At 34.9% G+C, this 17,363-nt stretch overlaps 1 protein-coding gene across 1 annotated transcript in view; it reads right to left on the bottom strand.

The window, feature by feature from the left end:
- Positions 1 to 17,363, bottom strand: part of LOC121247054 (calcium-transporting ATPase 9, plasma membrane-type-like) — a 36,116-nt gene that overhangs the window by 5,676 nt on the left and 13,077 nt on the right. Inside the window, exons 7-26 of the mRNA XM_041145384.1 lie at positions 16,322 to 16,391; positions 15,856 to 15,926; positions 15,691 to 15,774; positions 15,526 to 15,603; positions 15,106 to 15,177; positions 14,709 to 14,792; positions 14,535 to 14,617; positions 14,342 to 14,450; positions 14,002 to 14,057; positions 13,837 to 13,879; positions 13,641 to 13,724; positions 11,406 to 11,543; positions 10,203 to 10,265; positions 10,019 to 10,117; positions 9,014 to 9,124; positions 8,121 to 8,288; positions 7,488 to 7,547; positions 3,014 to 3,178; positions 2,730 to 2,846; positions 1,984 to 2,082 (exon numbers count right to left, since the gene is read on the bottom strand). Of these exons, the coding sequence (XP_041001318.1) occupies positions 1,984 to 2,082; positions 2,730 to 2,846; positions 3,014 to 3,178; positions 7,488 to 7,547; positions 8,121 to 8,288; positions 9,014 to 9,124; positions 10,019 to 10,117; positions 10,203 to 10,265; positions 11,406 to 11,543; positions 13,641 to 13,724; positions 13,837 to 13,879; positions 14,002 to 14,057; positions 14,342 to 14,450; positions 14,535 to 14,617; positions 14,709 to 14,792; positions 15,106 to 15,177; positions 15,526 to 15,603; positions 15,691 to 15,774; positions 15,856 to 15,926; positions 16,322 to 16,391 (1,854 nt within the window). The remainder of the gene's footprint in view (positions 1 to 1,983; positions 2,083 to 2,729; positions 2,847 to 3,013; positions 3,179 to 7,487; positions 7,548 to 8,120; positions 8,289 to 9,013; positions 9,125 to 10,018; positions 10,118 to 10,202; positions 10,266 to 11,405; positions 11,544 to 13,640; positions 13,725 to 13,836; positions 13,880 to 14,001; positions 14,058 to 14,341; positions 14,451 to 14,534; positions 14,618 to 14,708; positions 14,793 to 15,105; positions 15,178 to 15,525; positions 15,604 to 15,690; positions 15,775 to 15,855; positions 15,927 to 16,321; positions 16,392 to 17,363) is intronic.

Here is a 17,363-nt window from a genome sequence, read left to right as displayed (position 1 = left end):
CAAGAACTATAAAAAGGTTGACAGTAAATTTTGAAAGCATCTTAAAGTGGATCTCTTACACAAATGAACTGATAGGAGAATTTCAAAATAGCAATTACTTTCAAGCTGATTGAACCAATAACAGATTAACAGGTCTGGTTATTACACTCCCAATCTAAGCATGTTTTAACATTATAAATGCATTCACACCACAAAAATAAAGGTTAGGGTTTAGATGCCTGTGAAGAAACATTTGGATTATGAATGATTTTCTAGAAAGGGAAGAGTACTGGAATAGGAAACTAAGTGCAGGGTAAGGCTTTATATTATACATCACTTCCAAAAAAGGGTTGTTTTACGAATCAAGCAAGAAAATAATTGAATTTGTAACTAATTAAGGTTTTAGGTCAAACCTAGAACATTTAATTGTAAAGATGATTTTTGCATGGATTTTAAATAAATATCAAATGATTTATATAGAAACTATTTTTAATGTGAAAGTATTTTCAAAGGGACAACAGATTGAAAAACCAATTGACCAAGTACTGGTTACCTAGCAGGCAACATCAAGAGGGATAGGAGGAGAATGTGAGAGCTTTGAGTTATTCAGCGAGTGATCCTTTGATAAGTGAAAACCAGTTTTCAGGCCCTCGATAATTCAAAGTTAAAAAGTTATTATTGGGGTTTTTAATGCTGGAAGTAGAGAGAAACGACTTGCAGAAGAGGATTTTCTTGTATGGGTGAATATCAGGCAAGACATGATTTTCCAAGAAATATAATACAAGGGTTTTCATGGTCCCATAACCAGAACCTATTATCCAAAAAAACTGTAATCTGGCATGCCCTTACACTAGTTTATGTTTTCCACATTTTTTTATCAAGCCACTTAAGAATTAATTTCTTCCTTTATTAATACTGGTATTTCCTCCATACTTGTGCATTAATCAAATGGTGTTAATACACCCTAAAACCTTAGCTTTTACATCTCCCCAAAGCGTGTCATTATCCTAGATTCACCTTATTGAGTTGAGTAAATATTCGATTACTAAGCTGCAAGGCCATTATGAGCATTACAACAATTTAGTTATTATAAACTTGTTACTTTAAAATTCGAACTGTCGAGAACCTTTTCCAGGTTTATATAATTTCAAATCCCTAAATATTTTGGCATAGTTTCATGCCCTAGAACATGCAATCGATGCCTAAATCACATCAAAACCATGGGCCTATTTGTTGCAAAACAAGGCAAAAATCTGCTTCGTTTCATGTAGCTGTTTTAGTTTTTTCTCCCCTCCAAATAGCTGTTCTATTTACTAAATAAACTCATTGCAGAACCGCTGTAATGCTCCCTAATAGATCAAACTATTGACTAAACAATAATATATGTAGTCAAGTTATCATATCCTGAGCCAATATACAATGACTAAAACCTCTTAAGAGTTTCTCAATATCAGCACATTGATATCCAAAATTTGGCTTAGCACCTTGATCTTCTCTTCTTCTATTCTCCTTATGTTTGTATGTTAGTGATGGAAAAGTATATGTAAATAAATGGAAGTGGATTACAACCAATATTCAATTGACCTACATAGGAGAGTATACCAGCAGACATTCATGCACATATATTATCTCCCATGGAAACTTTCGCAATACAAAATTGCACATACATTAAACATCAAACTTTGCATAGAGTTCTGTATGTACAATAAATCAGGGACCAATTTACATAATTTTATACCATTGAAATATATTTTGAATGTTTTATCTGATGTTTTACTCCGGCGTCCATGGATAGAGAACACCAGCATAACAATTAGTTGTTATTTTCTTATTTACTCTATCCTATTCTATATAACCATACAAACCATCATCTATCATTTTACAAACCGGCTTCTACTTGAAGTGCATGCCGCATGGTACGTGCTGATGTAAAGATGGTAAAGATGATTCAACCCCTATCTAATAATACCTGCATAAAGTACAAATGATAAGATGCCCACTGACCTTTACAACGGAAGCAAAATTATCATCCAAGATAATAATATCCGAACTTTCCTTTGCTACTTCAGTTCCTTGAATGCCCATAGAAAGACCAATATCTGCCTATAATCCAAATGGTATAAATGTGATCAACTATGATGAGGAAGTCATTCATGTAATAATGGAAAGTGTAGTAAATAAAAGTTTTCGAACTATAAGAGGCACAGCAAGAAATTGCTTACACATTGGCAAAATGCACATGAACACAAGCCCAATACCTTCAGAATCTTGGACATTTTTGTTGAAGTCTTACTTCAAATATATCCGAATCTATGCTTTACACACACTTATGGTTACACTTTTGAGTTGTATAAATCTCAAGTTCAATAAACATCTATGATTTCTGATGCAACTAGACATGTGTTATTATTGCTGGGAATATTAATTGGTATAAGATACATGTTGGGCTTCTCCCATTCACGCAGACACTATGTAGTTGTAGCATTAAGTGTGGGATTAATGCACAGATAGGGTACTGATTGCGTTTACAAATCATATACTGGACATGTATATCTTTATATCCATGTAATGAGAAATTTCCTAGTGAAACACATCTCGATCCAAACAACTTTGAATTTGCGTTCTGACAGCATGTATATCTTCATAACTTGCCGTTATTTATGAACCACTTTCGCATGCCTTTAAGGTTAGAAAAAAGGATATAAAAATTCAAAGATACTTAAATAAATATCTTGATAAAGAAGCCAAACCTCATGAAGTGCAGGAGCATCATTGGTGCCATCTCCTGTTACAGCAACAACTTCTCCCCCCTTACGAAGTGCTTGCACAAGCAAGAGCTTGTCATTAGGAGAAGACCTACCCATCACCTATAAATCAGCCATAAATGATCTATTACAACATATTATATTCCATGAAAGTAATTAAGAAATATTTCTGAGTTTGAGATCAGGAACACGCTCCTGCCGGGGGGTAATTTATATTTAATGAACTTCCTGCAAATTAATATAGAAAAACCACGCTACTCGAACCATACCGCAATTTTCTTGGCAATTTCTTCCCTTTCTTTCTCAGATAATGCACGGAATTTTCTTCCCTCAATAATGTTAGGTTCAGTAGCTTCCTCACTTGAAGCAAGTATCCCACACTCCAAAGCTATTGCTTTTGCTGTTTGAAGATTGTCTCCTGTGACCATTCTCACCTATAAATGACAAATATGGTTCCCACAGGTAATTTTGGGATATTTTTTCCTTATAAGTTATCTAAAGAAATACACAAACAAATAATCATAAACAACATTCATAGACACATGATGGAAATCTTGTATAAAATCAAACCTGATTTTAGATTAATTCCAAGTTGGATAGGCATTGGACGCATTTTTTTTCTAATCAACAGCTTTGCATCAATTTATGCCTTTCAATCGACATTATTATGGGAAAATATGGATGAAATGCTTCTTCTTTCTTCAGTCATGTAAGCTGTACTTTAAAAGACTATAACTTGCTCGAATTTACATTATATTTTCCTCAGTCGATGCAGTGCAATTTTCTTAGAGAGGAAGAATTGAGTTTTTATTTTTCCCTTTGTTTACAATTAATAAAATTATTTTATCAAAAAACATAAAAGAAATAGCCCAAGTACACAGGATCTATATAAGAGGAACACCTAATTAGAAATAGAAAAAGATACAAGGAAACGATGAAAACTAAGGTCATTAAAATTTATAGCAATTGCCCAAAGAAACAAAGCATTGAAGGGGAAAGTTTTAAACTCTTCCATCGTCTGATTGCGATCCTCAAATATTCTATCATTCCTTCCCGCTAAACGCACCACACTAGGCAGATAGAAACCATCCTCCACACTTTACAATTTGTAAGCTTCCATATAAACTTCTCCAACTAAAAGAGGTCTACTATCCTTCGACATAACCCAAGCCAGCCCAACTCTACCACAAATACAATCCCACAAGGCTCTAACTATCTCCCAATAAAGTAAACAATGGTATACAGATTTCCGTTCTTTCTGCACATACAACACCAATATATCACAATGATGCAATGTTATCTTAAATTATCCATGATGAGGATCTTGCCCAAGAAGGCCATCCAAGCGAGGAAAAAAAAATCCCTACTAGCGGCACCTTAGTTTGTCAAATACCACTCGAACGAGAAGGGTTAGCATTCTGAGGCACAATGACTTGATAAAATGATCGAACAATGAACTTCATTTTCTTGGAAGGGGTACAAAAGAATCTAATCTGACCACCAAGAAAAGTTCTAGAAGAATACAAGAGATTGAGAACTTCTGCACAAGGCATCAGCTTCCCAAGCATGGACTGCTCTACAGAAGCTCTCATTCCATTTAGGGGACAAAGGCTATCAAGGCATTTTGTGTTTTTCCAGAAAAGTATTACAGGAGCATGGTAAGCCAATTTCTTTTCATTATGCTATGGACAATATGCCTCAAACATGGCATTTGTATATACATGCATATATAAATATGTAATTCAATTCATTTCATTAAAAGCACAGAGGGACGCAACCCCATTATACAGGATGTATGCAAGAGATAAACCCTTCAATGAGTAAAAGAAGAACATCCATAAATTCAGAAACATTAGAAAACAGGGACATTATACACCCCTGCCCATGTATAAAGTGATTCATCCACCAATTTCTTCAGCCCTTCCACTGAAATCTCACCATCTTCAAAGCATTTATGCACTCTCCTTATTGTCCAATTAAACACAATATGGTCATCCTCCAAGCAGCTAAAACCGAGCATTCTCCCAATTGACCTCTTCAAAATCTAGTAGTTCTGTGAACCTATCAAAGTATGGATGTGTTGAGCAAATGTTGAAGGCGACCGTGGATAGGGGTTTCATCTTGTGCTTCTTGGTGCGCAGTTCTTCGTGGCAGTATTAATGTTTCCCATTTGCTTTTTGCAGATGACACTTTGATCATCTATGAGCCAAATTTTGATCAAATCCGTTCTTTACGGGCACTTTTGCTATGTTTTGAAGCTGTATCCGGTTTAAAGGTGAACTTGTCAAAGTCTGGAATGGTCCCTTTAGGTTTGGTCAATAATTTAGGGGATTTGGCTGATATTTTGGGTTGCAAGGGTTCTTCTCGATTACCTATCAAAAGAAAATTTGGGATTGCAAGGTTTCTACTTTGCGTATGAAGTATCTTGGTCTTCCTTTGGGGGCAACTTATAAATCCAAGGCAATTTGGGACAGGGTTATAGAGAAAATTGAATGTAGATTGGCATGTTGGAAAAGGATCTATTTGTCCAAAGGTGGTAGAATCACCTTAATCAAGAGTACCTTATCTAATATCCCAACCTATTTCCTATATCTATTTCCTTTGCCTGTAGGAGTGGCTAAAATAATGGAAAGGATATTTCGTGCTTTCTTGTGGGGTGGATTGTAGGATGAGAAGAAATTCCACTTGCTCAAGTGGGACAAGATTTGTACTCCTTTATCTTTGGGAGGTTTGGGGATTAGAAAGCTGAAAACTTTCAATAAGGCATTCTTAGGGAAATGGTTATGGCGGTACCATCAAGAATGCGATGCTCTTTGGAGGGGGGGGGGGGGATACGGCGTGGGAGTGTGGAAATTCATTCATAATGGATGGGGGTTGTTCTCCAGAAATTTCAGGTTTGAGGTGGGTAGAGGTAACCGGATCCGTTTTTTGCATGACTTATGGTGTGGGGATGAGGCCTTGAAGAATGTTTTCCCTTCTCTCTTTTGAATTGCTTTGGATAAAGGAACTTCCGTGGCTGATTATATGGACAACACTGCTGGTTTTACTCAGTGGTCAGTAAGCTTTATTAGAGATGTCCAGCATTGGGAGGTGAGAGACATCATTGATTTTTATAGCTTGCTCTATGCTTCAAATATAAAATCTGGAGGGAGGATAGATTACTCTGGAATCAGCTTGGTAATAAGAAATTCTTGGTTAGATCTTTGTACAAGGCCTTGGCATCACATTCTTCTACTGATTTTTTTCCTTGGAAATATTTGGAGATGCAAATGCCTCTCAAGGTGGCTTTCTTCGGGTGGTTCGCTTCTCATGGGAAAATGTTTACTATTGGTAAGCTGAGAAAGCACGATATCATTGCTATGGATTGGTGCTTCATGTGCAAAAGGTGTGGAGAATCGGCAGATCACCTTCTTCTCCATTGTAATGTGTCAAAGGCCTTTGGGGATGAGGATTTTGCTAAGCTTGGCATTGTTTTGGTGATGCCCAAGAGGGTGGTGAATCTTTTGGCCTGTTGGACAGGGATTCAAGGAACTTATCAAATAGCAGCCGTTTGGAAGATGGTACCTCTTTGTCTTATGTGGTGTATTTGGAATGAGAGGAATGGGCACTGATTCAACAATAGATGTGGAAGGGATTAGAGCCTTCCTTTTTCATACTTTGTTGCTTTGGGCTTCTGTTATTGTAATAGATGGGATTAGTCTTAATGACTTTTGTGCTCTTTTCCAGCTTTAGCTTGTAATTAGGTGTTTTTCTCTTGTATACTTCCTGTGTACTTGGGCTATGCCTAATTACATGGTTTAATAAATTTCTTACTTACAAAAAAAAAATCTGGTAGTTCTGTGAACCGTCTAGGAATGACCAATTCTACCACAAAAATTCTTAAAATCATATTCACAATGGAGAAGAAAGTGATCTACAGATTCTCTGCTCCTTTGGCACATGCAACACCAATCCACAACTATGGCATTTCTCTTCATTAGATTATCCAAGGTCAAAATCTTTCCAAGAGCTGCTGTCTAGCCCTACAATACTTGAACTGTATGTAACAGCGAGGCATGAACCTCATGTCTTATCCACAGGATGGACGCCAAAGCATGAAATGTCTTTCAAGACTTTAAGATGATGTAGTTCTATATGCTTTACAAAGAATAAATGAGAACAGCATGATAAAGATCAGCCATGATTATGAGAACTAGTGTGCACTGCTCCTGTTGTCCTTACCAGTAATGCAATTGTATCGAATTATCAAGGATTTTACTAGCATTAGACCGACAAAAAGTTTGATGAGAAAGCAAAACATGTCTATTTCTGAATAAATTAAAATATTGGATGATTTAAAATGTAGAAGAAGATAATTCGTGGAACACCATATAGAGATAGACATACAGTTACCATTACCATCCTAGACATTCAAGTGGAGTCTACTGCTCGTATATCGGTTCAAGTCAAAAACCTAAGCTTGTGCATCACTCGTGAAAAAAATTCTCATCACTCCCATTCCTTGACCAAGGAGGATTGCAGAACAGGCAAATAACACTATAACAGGTAGCAAAATAGAACATTGAATTTAGTCCTAGAAGGATATAAATCTGTCACCAATACCTGAAACTGGAGATGCACTACATACTCTACAAGGGTACATGTCCATATGATAATGGTTTCAGTGCACAATGCAAATCAAGACACCATGACTATACATAGAAAAAATGTGAACCAATTATTCAAAAAGATGCAAGAGACTACCTTTATACCAGCATTTGTACACACTTTGACCGCGTCTTTCACACCAGGGCGACAGGGATCCTACACACAATCCAAAGGACAAGTACGTTGTGAATTTGTAATATTTGATGAAATTAGAAGGCACCACGGGAATAATATTAGCATCATATGCAGCAGAATTAATTGTTTGGACTTGGTTGAATGCTATGATCCACAGACACTACAACAACAGATTCATCAGCACTACTACACCACCAACATTAGACAGGGTTGGTGACCCTTACCAACAAAGAACAAATAACATCATAGCCATAAAAAACTGTGAACCACAATCCCATTTTGACTATCATGGATAGCCCTCCTTTTTTTTTAGAGAAAATAAACGGAAGAGAGAGACTAAGTAAATTCAAAAAATGTCCTAGTAACCTCTAATACCAAGTAGTTTTTTTTTTTTTTTTTTAGAGATGGAGTTTAGAGAAAAGAAGAATTGGAATAGAGGAAAATGGTGGGTTGGGGAAAAATCACACACTACCCTCTTATATCTAACAGTTATACATTCATTGGATATACTTGATTATACACTAACAATTCTCATAAAGGAAAGCAAGAACAATAATGAATGGTAAATTAACAATTTTGTTTCTTGATGTTTACCTTTATACCAACAATAGCGAGCAAAACAAGGCCATCTTCAGGTAAAACCCATTTAGCTAAAGACTCCTCATCAGTAGGAACTTTGTCCAATTTATATGATCTATATGCAATGGCAACGCATCGCAAACTGCTTGCAGCCATGTTGTCAATAGCTGCATTAAAGAAGTCCTGGGGAAACCATTTGAGGCATAGTTTCAAAATTTAAGTACAAGTTTCAATGCTTCAAACGACATTCACCTTAAACAAAATGATATCAATCCGCTAATGCTAAGTCATTTCGTGTAACATATATTAATCAACAAGGTTCTGTTCAGACTTATAGTCCAAGACAAACATGTAAAAGTTATGTCTCATATGAGCTGTCTCAATGATCACAAAATATCTGGAGTATAACCATTACAAACGGTTGCATCAATGGTCACATAACAAACGCATAGCTTAACATACCAATTCGTAGCTAAAACAATAAAGATTTCTTACTGGCAAGATCAAAATATCATTTTTTTAGTTAGAACTGAAACTAATAATTTCTTTTCTAGTTCACGTTACCTTGACAATCATGTCTGTTTTCTATATATTGTGCATTACCACCATCTTTGTGGCGGGATATGATTGTGTTTATGCAACTAATGGCTAGCTATTTGCACACACTGAATTACCACCATCTTAAAGGACAACTTCTGTTCACGTAACCAAAAGCCACGATTCATGTATATAAAATAATGTATGCACTCTTCATCCATAACTTCTTGCATCTACATTTTCACTTAATTTACATCACTTCTGCTATTTAATTCCTTTGGGTTTTTATTTTATTTTTTCATTTTTTGTTGCCATTGCTTTCACAGAAACTTCCTTCAGAGGTATTGTAAGCAAGAAACCACCATGCTGACCTTATCTTCTTCAATAGATTGCAGGCAACCATTTGAGTCAAGATACTCTTTACATGAGGCTAGAACAATCTCAGCTGCTCCCTTCCAGTGTATATGAACTTCAGACTCATTCTGCCACAAAAGTTATTTATGAAAGCTCATGAGCAATTGCTAAATTGGGTGAATTAGGCAAACAATAGAGATGCTCAACATATAAAATTAACATGCAATGATACTAGTTCAATGGTCAATCATGTATATCCATGAATTCCATCTATCCCTAGTCAATCATGCCTAGGTGTTGCTCTTGTATATGTCCCGTGTACCTAGACTATGCCTAGTTCTTGTCAATAAAATTCTTATTTACTGTTTAAAAAAATACTACAAATCTTTTATCACATCCATGTAAACCTTTAACCTGACATCTGGAGTTGCCAAAGTTTCAGAGTAGATAATTTGGAATGTAGGCACCAGTTGGTTTAAGCAGTAAACAATTCCTCTAAATGTAAGTGACAAGACATTAAACTTGACATGAACATCATGTACTCTATCCATTTTGAGCTTAGATTACCATCTTATTTTCAAGGTTTTCAAAAGTTTGTATTAAATAATAAGGGGGGGGGGGTGGGGTTATCCATTATAAAGTCAAATTAGATTATTTTTTCTTTAATGTCCAATTTGAGCTTGGAAGGCATCCGTCTTGAAAAAACCTTTTTTGACAACCATTTGTCACGTTTTATCACACATTAATAGCATGCACAGATGTACCAAATTATGGGTCAAAAATACCCTTGGGATGATACTGATCGATAAAACTGATAAATTACCAATTGTTCCAAAAGTTTAACCCGATAGAGAAAAATAAATAAATTTAATGTCTTAACAAGTCTTATAGCACTCCTCTTCAAGTGTGGACCCAAGTTCTCCCTCAATGAGCGAGGCCCAATACAGAATTAATGTTAAATTTCCTCATCAAACATGAAGAACACAGTTAAGAAAAATGAGATCTTGGAATAAATCAATTACCCGTTTTACAGCAACACCACCACGCTTTTTCTCTGAATTGAAAGGGAAGACGTGAAGAACAACTGACTCTGATCTCACAACATCAAATTTCATTCCCAGCTACAGTACAAATCAATGCTAAAATGAACTCTACAGTGTACAAGAAGAAACAACCTTGGACACTAGATCAAGTTAACAACGATACCATGATTGCCCAAGAAAGAATAGCCTTTTCTGTAGGAGATCCAGTAACCTCTGTATGTCCATCCTGCCATAGAAAAGTCATAGATAGAATTTAATCCTATAGAAACAACCGTATAATGTATAGGAAAAATTAACTATGAAAGAGCAACCAGATAAATTCATGGAACTAAATATTAACTATATCCACTCTTGCTCAATTAGATGGTGCCTCCCATTATCTTTTCTCATCTAGTCACAATCAATGCAACATCAACTCCAGTGCCATTGAGCATATGACTAGTGTTTCCATTCATCTCTCTGATGATCAAACTTACAAATCACCTCTAAGACTAGCCAATGGTTCCTTGCCAAAGTTCATGGCTCCAAAATACTCATTTTAGTCCCATCCTTGAGTTTTTATCTATTTTACACATATCTCGTTTTTCCTTCAATTTGTAGTTCATCTATGGCTCATATCGCAAGTGAGATGACATGGTTACAACACTTTCTTCAGGAATTAGGCCTTCTAGCACCTACTCAGATCCCACTCTATACACATTGCTTCAAACCCGGTGTTCAATGGGACGACAAGCATATTCACAACCATGTGTACAGGATAATATACCAAGTGGAGACATGATGTACTTAAGACTTTGTGTAGAAGGTGCCAAATAGGATCCCACGTTGCCTGGAAAGGATACACTTTTACAGTTTATAATGATTCCAAGAAGCTCGAATTGTAAAATTGACTTGTCCATGTAGAGGATAAGCTTATATGTGCTTAGGCTTTCCTAAAATCATAACAAGTGGTATTAAAGAAAATCTCGGCCAAAATTGTGGAACTTGAGCCATGCCAGCTTAGGATTGATCTGATATGGATGCTAGGGATTTAACAGTAGGAGATTTTAACACCCCAAATTCAACTTAAGAGGGATGATATATGATACTATACAGAAAGAAGGATTTCTTGCAATAAATAATAATTCTATCAAGTTCCAGTTTTAATGGTGACCAGTCCTTTTGGATTATAAACTCATAGTTGATTTAGGTTTTCCTTGGATCATTACACATAGCTAATCATTTGTCAAGAGGGTTGAGGCAAATAAGAATTTGTAAGAATACAGTTCATTTTGCTTTCTAAAAACCACTCACAAACAATAACTAAGATTACAACCTAGAAACTAAGTTCTTGCTAGATACTGTAGAACAAAAGAGAGGCACTAACCTTGGATATAAAAACATTGCCTGTGGTATTCTGTGCAATTCCCTCAATAAGTAAAGAGGATAACAATGGATGCAACTGCGAAGAGTCACCTGGTGACTTTATCTTCTTTCTCCCAGCATATGCCTCAACAATAGTCATCTGCAATGCACAAAATTAGAACATGCATATATAATTAAAAAAAATTAACAGCACAAAATTAGGAGAAAAAAATCCAAATAGTTGCCCGTAATAAGTTTAAAAAAGAAATATAAAATCCCCCAATGAAGATATTGTGCTACTAGAAACTTATTCAATAGTCACCCCAGCAGCATTTGATCCCAAATTTCTGAGGTGGCTTTCCTTTTAAAGAATATAAATATTTCAGATGATTCTTCAACAAAATTACATCATTTACAGAAAATTTATGAAAAAACAAAAAACATATTCGTTGAAAATGATCCTTTTCCATGATATAACAATCCAAACTACAATCTACCTAGCAGACTAGTGCTAATACAGTGCATAACACATTTTTATGCAAAATAGTGAGAGCCTCAAAAACACTATTCTAACCATCTTAGGCATATTTCTGACCACAAGCGATAACTATTTGAAAAGCATAGACTATCAAAAACAAATCTCTTATATGAGGGTAACCATTTTAAGAGTTTTGCTACATACAATCACTTTTCCTTATTCCTTGCGCACTCCACTGATGTGATTGACCAATGTAGTTATTTTATATTAAAAAAAACTGACGCAGCTAATCACATTAGTGGAGTGAACAAAGAGTGCAAAAGTGACTCCACGTAGAGTTTTTACTAAAGATAAAGTTTGTTATCCATCAGTACACCTGGCACATTTGGAACAAGGTTTTTCATAAATGAGTAGATTTATCAGAATAATCTGGTCCAACCAAGCCTTGATAGGTCAGAGCATTTCCAATGACGTGTAAATTCCTATTTGAAATAGATAACCAAAACTACTTTATCTATTTTAGCTAATGACTTTTGAAATGTACTCTACATCACCTTATCTACTCTTTCTCCATATAATTTAGTTATTCTTTCTTTATTCCTTCTAAAACAAATTTTTGATAGGTCTTATTCCTTCTAAAAAATATGATTACCTCCTCTAACTACAAATAAATTTGCAATATCCCCATAATATCTTCCAAGATTTGCAATTTCAACAAATATACTGATGTGATTGCAATGTTTAGTAGAGTTACGATTATTTTTATCTCTATCAAAATACAATGTTCTCATAATATTGGTCTTTATCATGTTTTATAGAAGTGTTATGTTTCTACCTTTTTGAAAAGAAAAGAGAGTAATTGTGAGAAAGATAAAGGGGTGAGAGCGAAATAGTGTGATGTTGATAAATATAAACAATGAAAGGAAAGAAAGAATTAAAAAAAAAAATTATTAGATGAACAGTGCTTATTCACATATAGTGAATTACCTCAGCACAAATAGGTTTGCAGTTATTTTACATTATCCGACGGAGACCCTTTTTAAACTATTGTTAGCCATTTTGCATATAAATGAAAAATAGCTAAACCATATGTTTAAAGTACTTTCAAACACATTATATTTGTTTGGAAACAAATTAAAAAAATACTTTATGAGGTAGAAATGACGATCATTGATCTTTTAGGGTTTGTTTGGATAATGAGATGAGATAAAATGAGATGGGATGATTTTAGATGAGTTGACTAAAATATTCTTATAATATTATTTTTTTAATATTATTATTGTTTTAGGATTTGAAAAAATTGAATTGTTCATTATATTTTGTGTGGAAATTTGAGAAAGTTGTAATGATGAAATGAGATGGATTATGTATCCAACCAAGCCCTTAAAGGTTATGGCCATATCTTTAAAAGTTTGAAAGTTGTAATTATATGAAAATTGTATAGGTATTTTCGCCCATTAACATTCTTTTTAAAATTTCAACTACATTTCGGATTATCCGGAAAAGTAGTTTGAGGAAAAGTATCAAAAAGTATTTTAATTTATTTGAGATTAAAAAGTACTTGAATATGTAATACTAAAACAACCTATTTTTGTTTTTTTATTAAAGAGTTTTTAAGACTATTTATACACTTTTTAAAACTCCTACAGCAATCTCATGCTCTAAATGTGGGTATTCGAAACTACATACAGCATTTATTTGAGAAGTATCTGAAGGCACCAAATGTCAAATAACATCAGAACACGTGGAGTATTTCAATGCTTACTAATGAGAACACACCTGATTCAGGGTTAATGTTCCCGTCTTATCACTGCAAATTGTAGTTGCAGAGCCCATAGTTTCACATGCTGAAAGTCTACGAACCTGCAAGTCTCCATTATTAGAAAAGGGATTAAAAAAAAAGTAAACTGAAACAAAATCAATTGTGTTAAAGCTAAAGCAATATATGAGGAGAATAATAGATACTGAAACTTGCCAAAGCTTTATCTTTCATCATTTTCTGCATTGAGTAAGCTAGGCTGCCACAGAATGGACATACAGAAACAAAATGGAAAAGAATCATAGAGATTAAGAATATGAACAGATTAGCCTTAGCTCTACTATATTTGCAGTCTGAAACAAAGTAGTTGCTCATACATACGTCAATGTGACAGCCAAAGGAAGCCCTTCAGGCACTGCAACAACGACAATGGTAACCTAATATAATGGGTTTATAATTAGTCAAGACATAATATAAAAGCAAATATAATTGTTACAATTATAGAGTAATACTACATACAATCGTAGAATGTGCAAACATTGTATAGTCGCTTTGAAAAATAGTGAAGTCTACTATTTAAAAATTAATTTTATTTTCATATGAGTCCCGTATTTATTCACTTTTTTCAAAATAATTGTACGGTGCTTGCACACTCACAACTGCATGTAGCATTACTCTTTGTTAAGAAGCTACATTAAAAGAATTTAGAAACTGCACTTACTGCAATGGTAAATATTTTAATAACTTCGTCTACTGCATCACTAATGCTAGTCTTGCCACGGACAAATTGGACACTTCCATTTGGATTTTTTGTATGTCCAGTGAAGTATCTAAAAATATAAAATTAGATTATGGTAATGGGGACCATCAAATTCTTTTAACAGAACATTAATTATTTAATGATAGAGGTTTACCTAACCAAGAGGACAGCAAGCACAAAAACAGCTACTGAAAGCCCAACTATGCCAATAAAAGTTGCGACTCCATTCAAGCGTACCTTAAACGTCACCCAAAAATTGTTGAGCTTTGAAACATGAAACACCACAAGCTACAGAGAAGCAACAATGTTTAAGGAGATAAAGAAAAACCTGTAAGGGGGTCTCTTCACCAGTATCCTCTGAGATGCTCGCCATCAACAATCCCCATTCTGTATTGATGCCAACACCAGTCACCTACGGATAGCTAAAACAGGTGAAGCTTCACAGAAAGAAAGATAGCTAAATGGATGATAGAACTATGATAGAAACTAGGATCAAAATCTTGACGAAAGGATTCTGGACGTACACTCCTTGCATGTAAAATTTATGTGCTGCAGTTGTAATTCAATACATGAACAGCTAAAAATGGAATGAAGTCTTCACTAAACTTGTGGACACTAGCATCCAAAACACTGTGCAGTACATATTAAAATGCCTAACGATCCATTCTAAACATGAAATCAAAACATTTATGGCACTACGCAAAAGAAAATGACAATAATTTTACCAGCATGGTACCAACACCATCTGCTACTTTGCAGCCAGACAGCAAAAAAGGGGCCTTTTGATCTTTGGTAACCTGCAAGAGATGCCATACTTAAGAATAATACAAAATAGATGTGGGTTTGGATAGCCAGTTCAGATGAAAACATCTCATTTGGAGTTGTACCGTACAGTAGTTTTGGCTATCCAAACACAATATTTCATCTCTTAAGTCTTGAAAACATTCACTTAAATGAACAGTAAATAAACAGTATTTCATTTCTTAAATCAAAACTATCTCATCTCATCTCACTATCAAAATGTACACTATTTTACAAACTATCTCATCTCATCTTAATTCAAAACATCTCATCTAATCTCATCTGAACTGTCTATCTAAACCCACCCTAAAATGTGAAAATACTAGAAGATAGAAGTAACTCACAATCTTGCTTTCTCCAGTCATGCTTGATTCATCTATGGACAGAGAATGACCAGCAATTAAGATGCCATCAGCAGGAACCTATGGAAAGCCCCCCCAAAGGAGTAAATACTTGAGAGGATAAAATTTAATTTTCCAGCAGAAGAAACTTAACATTAAGGTCCTCACCTGATCGCCTATTTTCATAGGCACAACATCACCAACAACAATATCAAATATTGAAATCTTTACTGTTCTACCACCTCTCTTGACCTGTACATAGTTTCAAATGCATACAATGAATTAAGAACCCCAACATGAAGAATAACACTTCCATTCCAGAACTGTACACACCTCCAATTGTATATTTTGCTTTTCCTGATTTAAATTCTGAAACTGAAGAGATTGTCGATAATCACTGACAGCTGGTTAACCAAAAAAACAAAATAGAAATAATTAAAGAGTATCAGTAGTCTTGAAACAAAAGATATTGAAGGAAAAGCCGAAGCTTGCAACTCTAGTACAAATATGTTACTCTAAGCAACACTCATAAAGATCCAGTAAAGAATCTATAATAACATCTACGCATACATTCTTCATACCAAGAACATAATAACAACTTAAATCGGTGGTCCAATTCAAATCGAATTAAGGCTTAGCTTGAGTTTGTGTTTTAGACATGAAGAGAAAGACGATAAGGAATGCATCATTATTAGCCTCAGAACCCCACAAAATCAATAATTTTTTTACTTTCCTTCCATCCAAATGGCTCAATGCACAGCTTTAAGTGTGGAAACAATGGCAAGATCAAATTCCATACCTGTGACTATTATCACAAGAAAAACAGCAAAGGCAATGCTTGCCCCATCATACCATCCTTCTTTCAGACCCTGTGACATATATTTAAAAAAGAACAGCCAAGTAAAAAGCAAAGAAATAAGAGTTCGAGGTATAAATATGCCAACATAACCAGATGAACAAGCCCCATAAGTGCAAGGGAATGGAGAGAGGAGAGAGGAGAGGAGGAAAAACAAGTATACTTTAATTGCAACAAAAGCAAGTCATATTTTATATAAGCATTCATTCAAGTGTAAGACGACCAAAATGTTTTGTTATTTTGCAAGCTGGGTTTTAGGTATCACTTCATGTAATGCCCCCATTTCAATGACTCATTGTTAAGGAAATTCATCCAAATTAAGGGTTAGGAGTGAGATAATGATGGGTGATTACAAAGTGAACGAAAGATGGAAGGAAACCAAACAAAAATAAATGAATAAATAACTCAGAAAACTTACCTTTTGCTGAACCTAGAGGTCTAGAAAGTTTCTAGTGAATTGTTCAGAAAATGCGAGAAAACAATGGAAATTTTGGAAGGCTAAGAAAAATTCAGAATTTGATCTTTCTGATTTCACCTGTAGGTCAAATCAACAGCCTATAATTTAGTTTAGATATAAAACCGAGAATCAAGCTAAGAGATAAGGTTAAGAAGAGATAAGGAAAGACACTTTGACTTTTAAAAGGAAAGACCCTTAGATTCCTTAAAGGAAAAAGACTCTTGAAAGGAAAAAACTTCACAAGGTAGGTTGGATTCAATCACTCCAAGGAAATAGACCTCTATATAAGGCAGAGATCCCCACAAATCCAACAGTCTCTCTAGACAACCTCCCTAAATGCAAACTCCACCACACATATCGACTCCAAATGATCTTCCCTAAATTTCTCTATCGTAATGAGAGATTCGTGAGGCCACAAAAGATTGTAAAATCGTTCATTAGAGTGGATTTCACCCTCAAACAACTCGTGAACGTAGGTATTATGTTGAACCATATAAATTCCTGCCTCTCTTTATCGATTTTTATTTC

Source organism: Juglans microcarpa x Juglans regia, chromosome 1S (genome assembly GCF_004785595.1).
Source record: "Juglans microcarpa x Juglans regia isolate MS1-56 chromosome 1S, Jm3101_v1.0, whole genome shotgun sequence".
Classification (NCBI taxonomy): Eukaryota; Viridiplantae; Streptophyta; class Magnoliopsida; order Fagales; family Juglandaceae; genus Juglans; species Juglans microcarpa x Juglans regia.
This window is presented reverse-complemented; position numbering and strand designations above follow the sequence as displayed.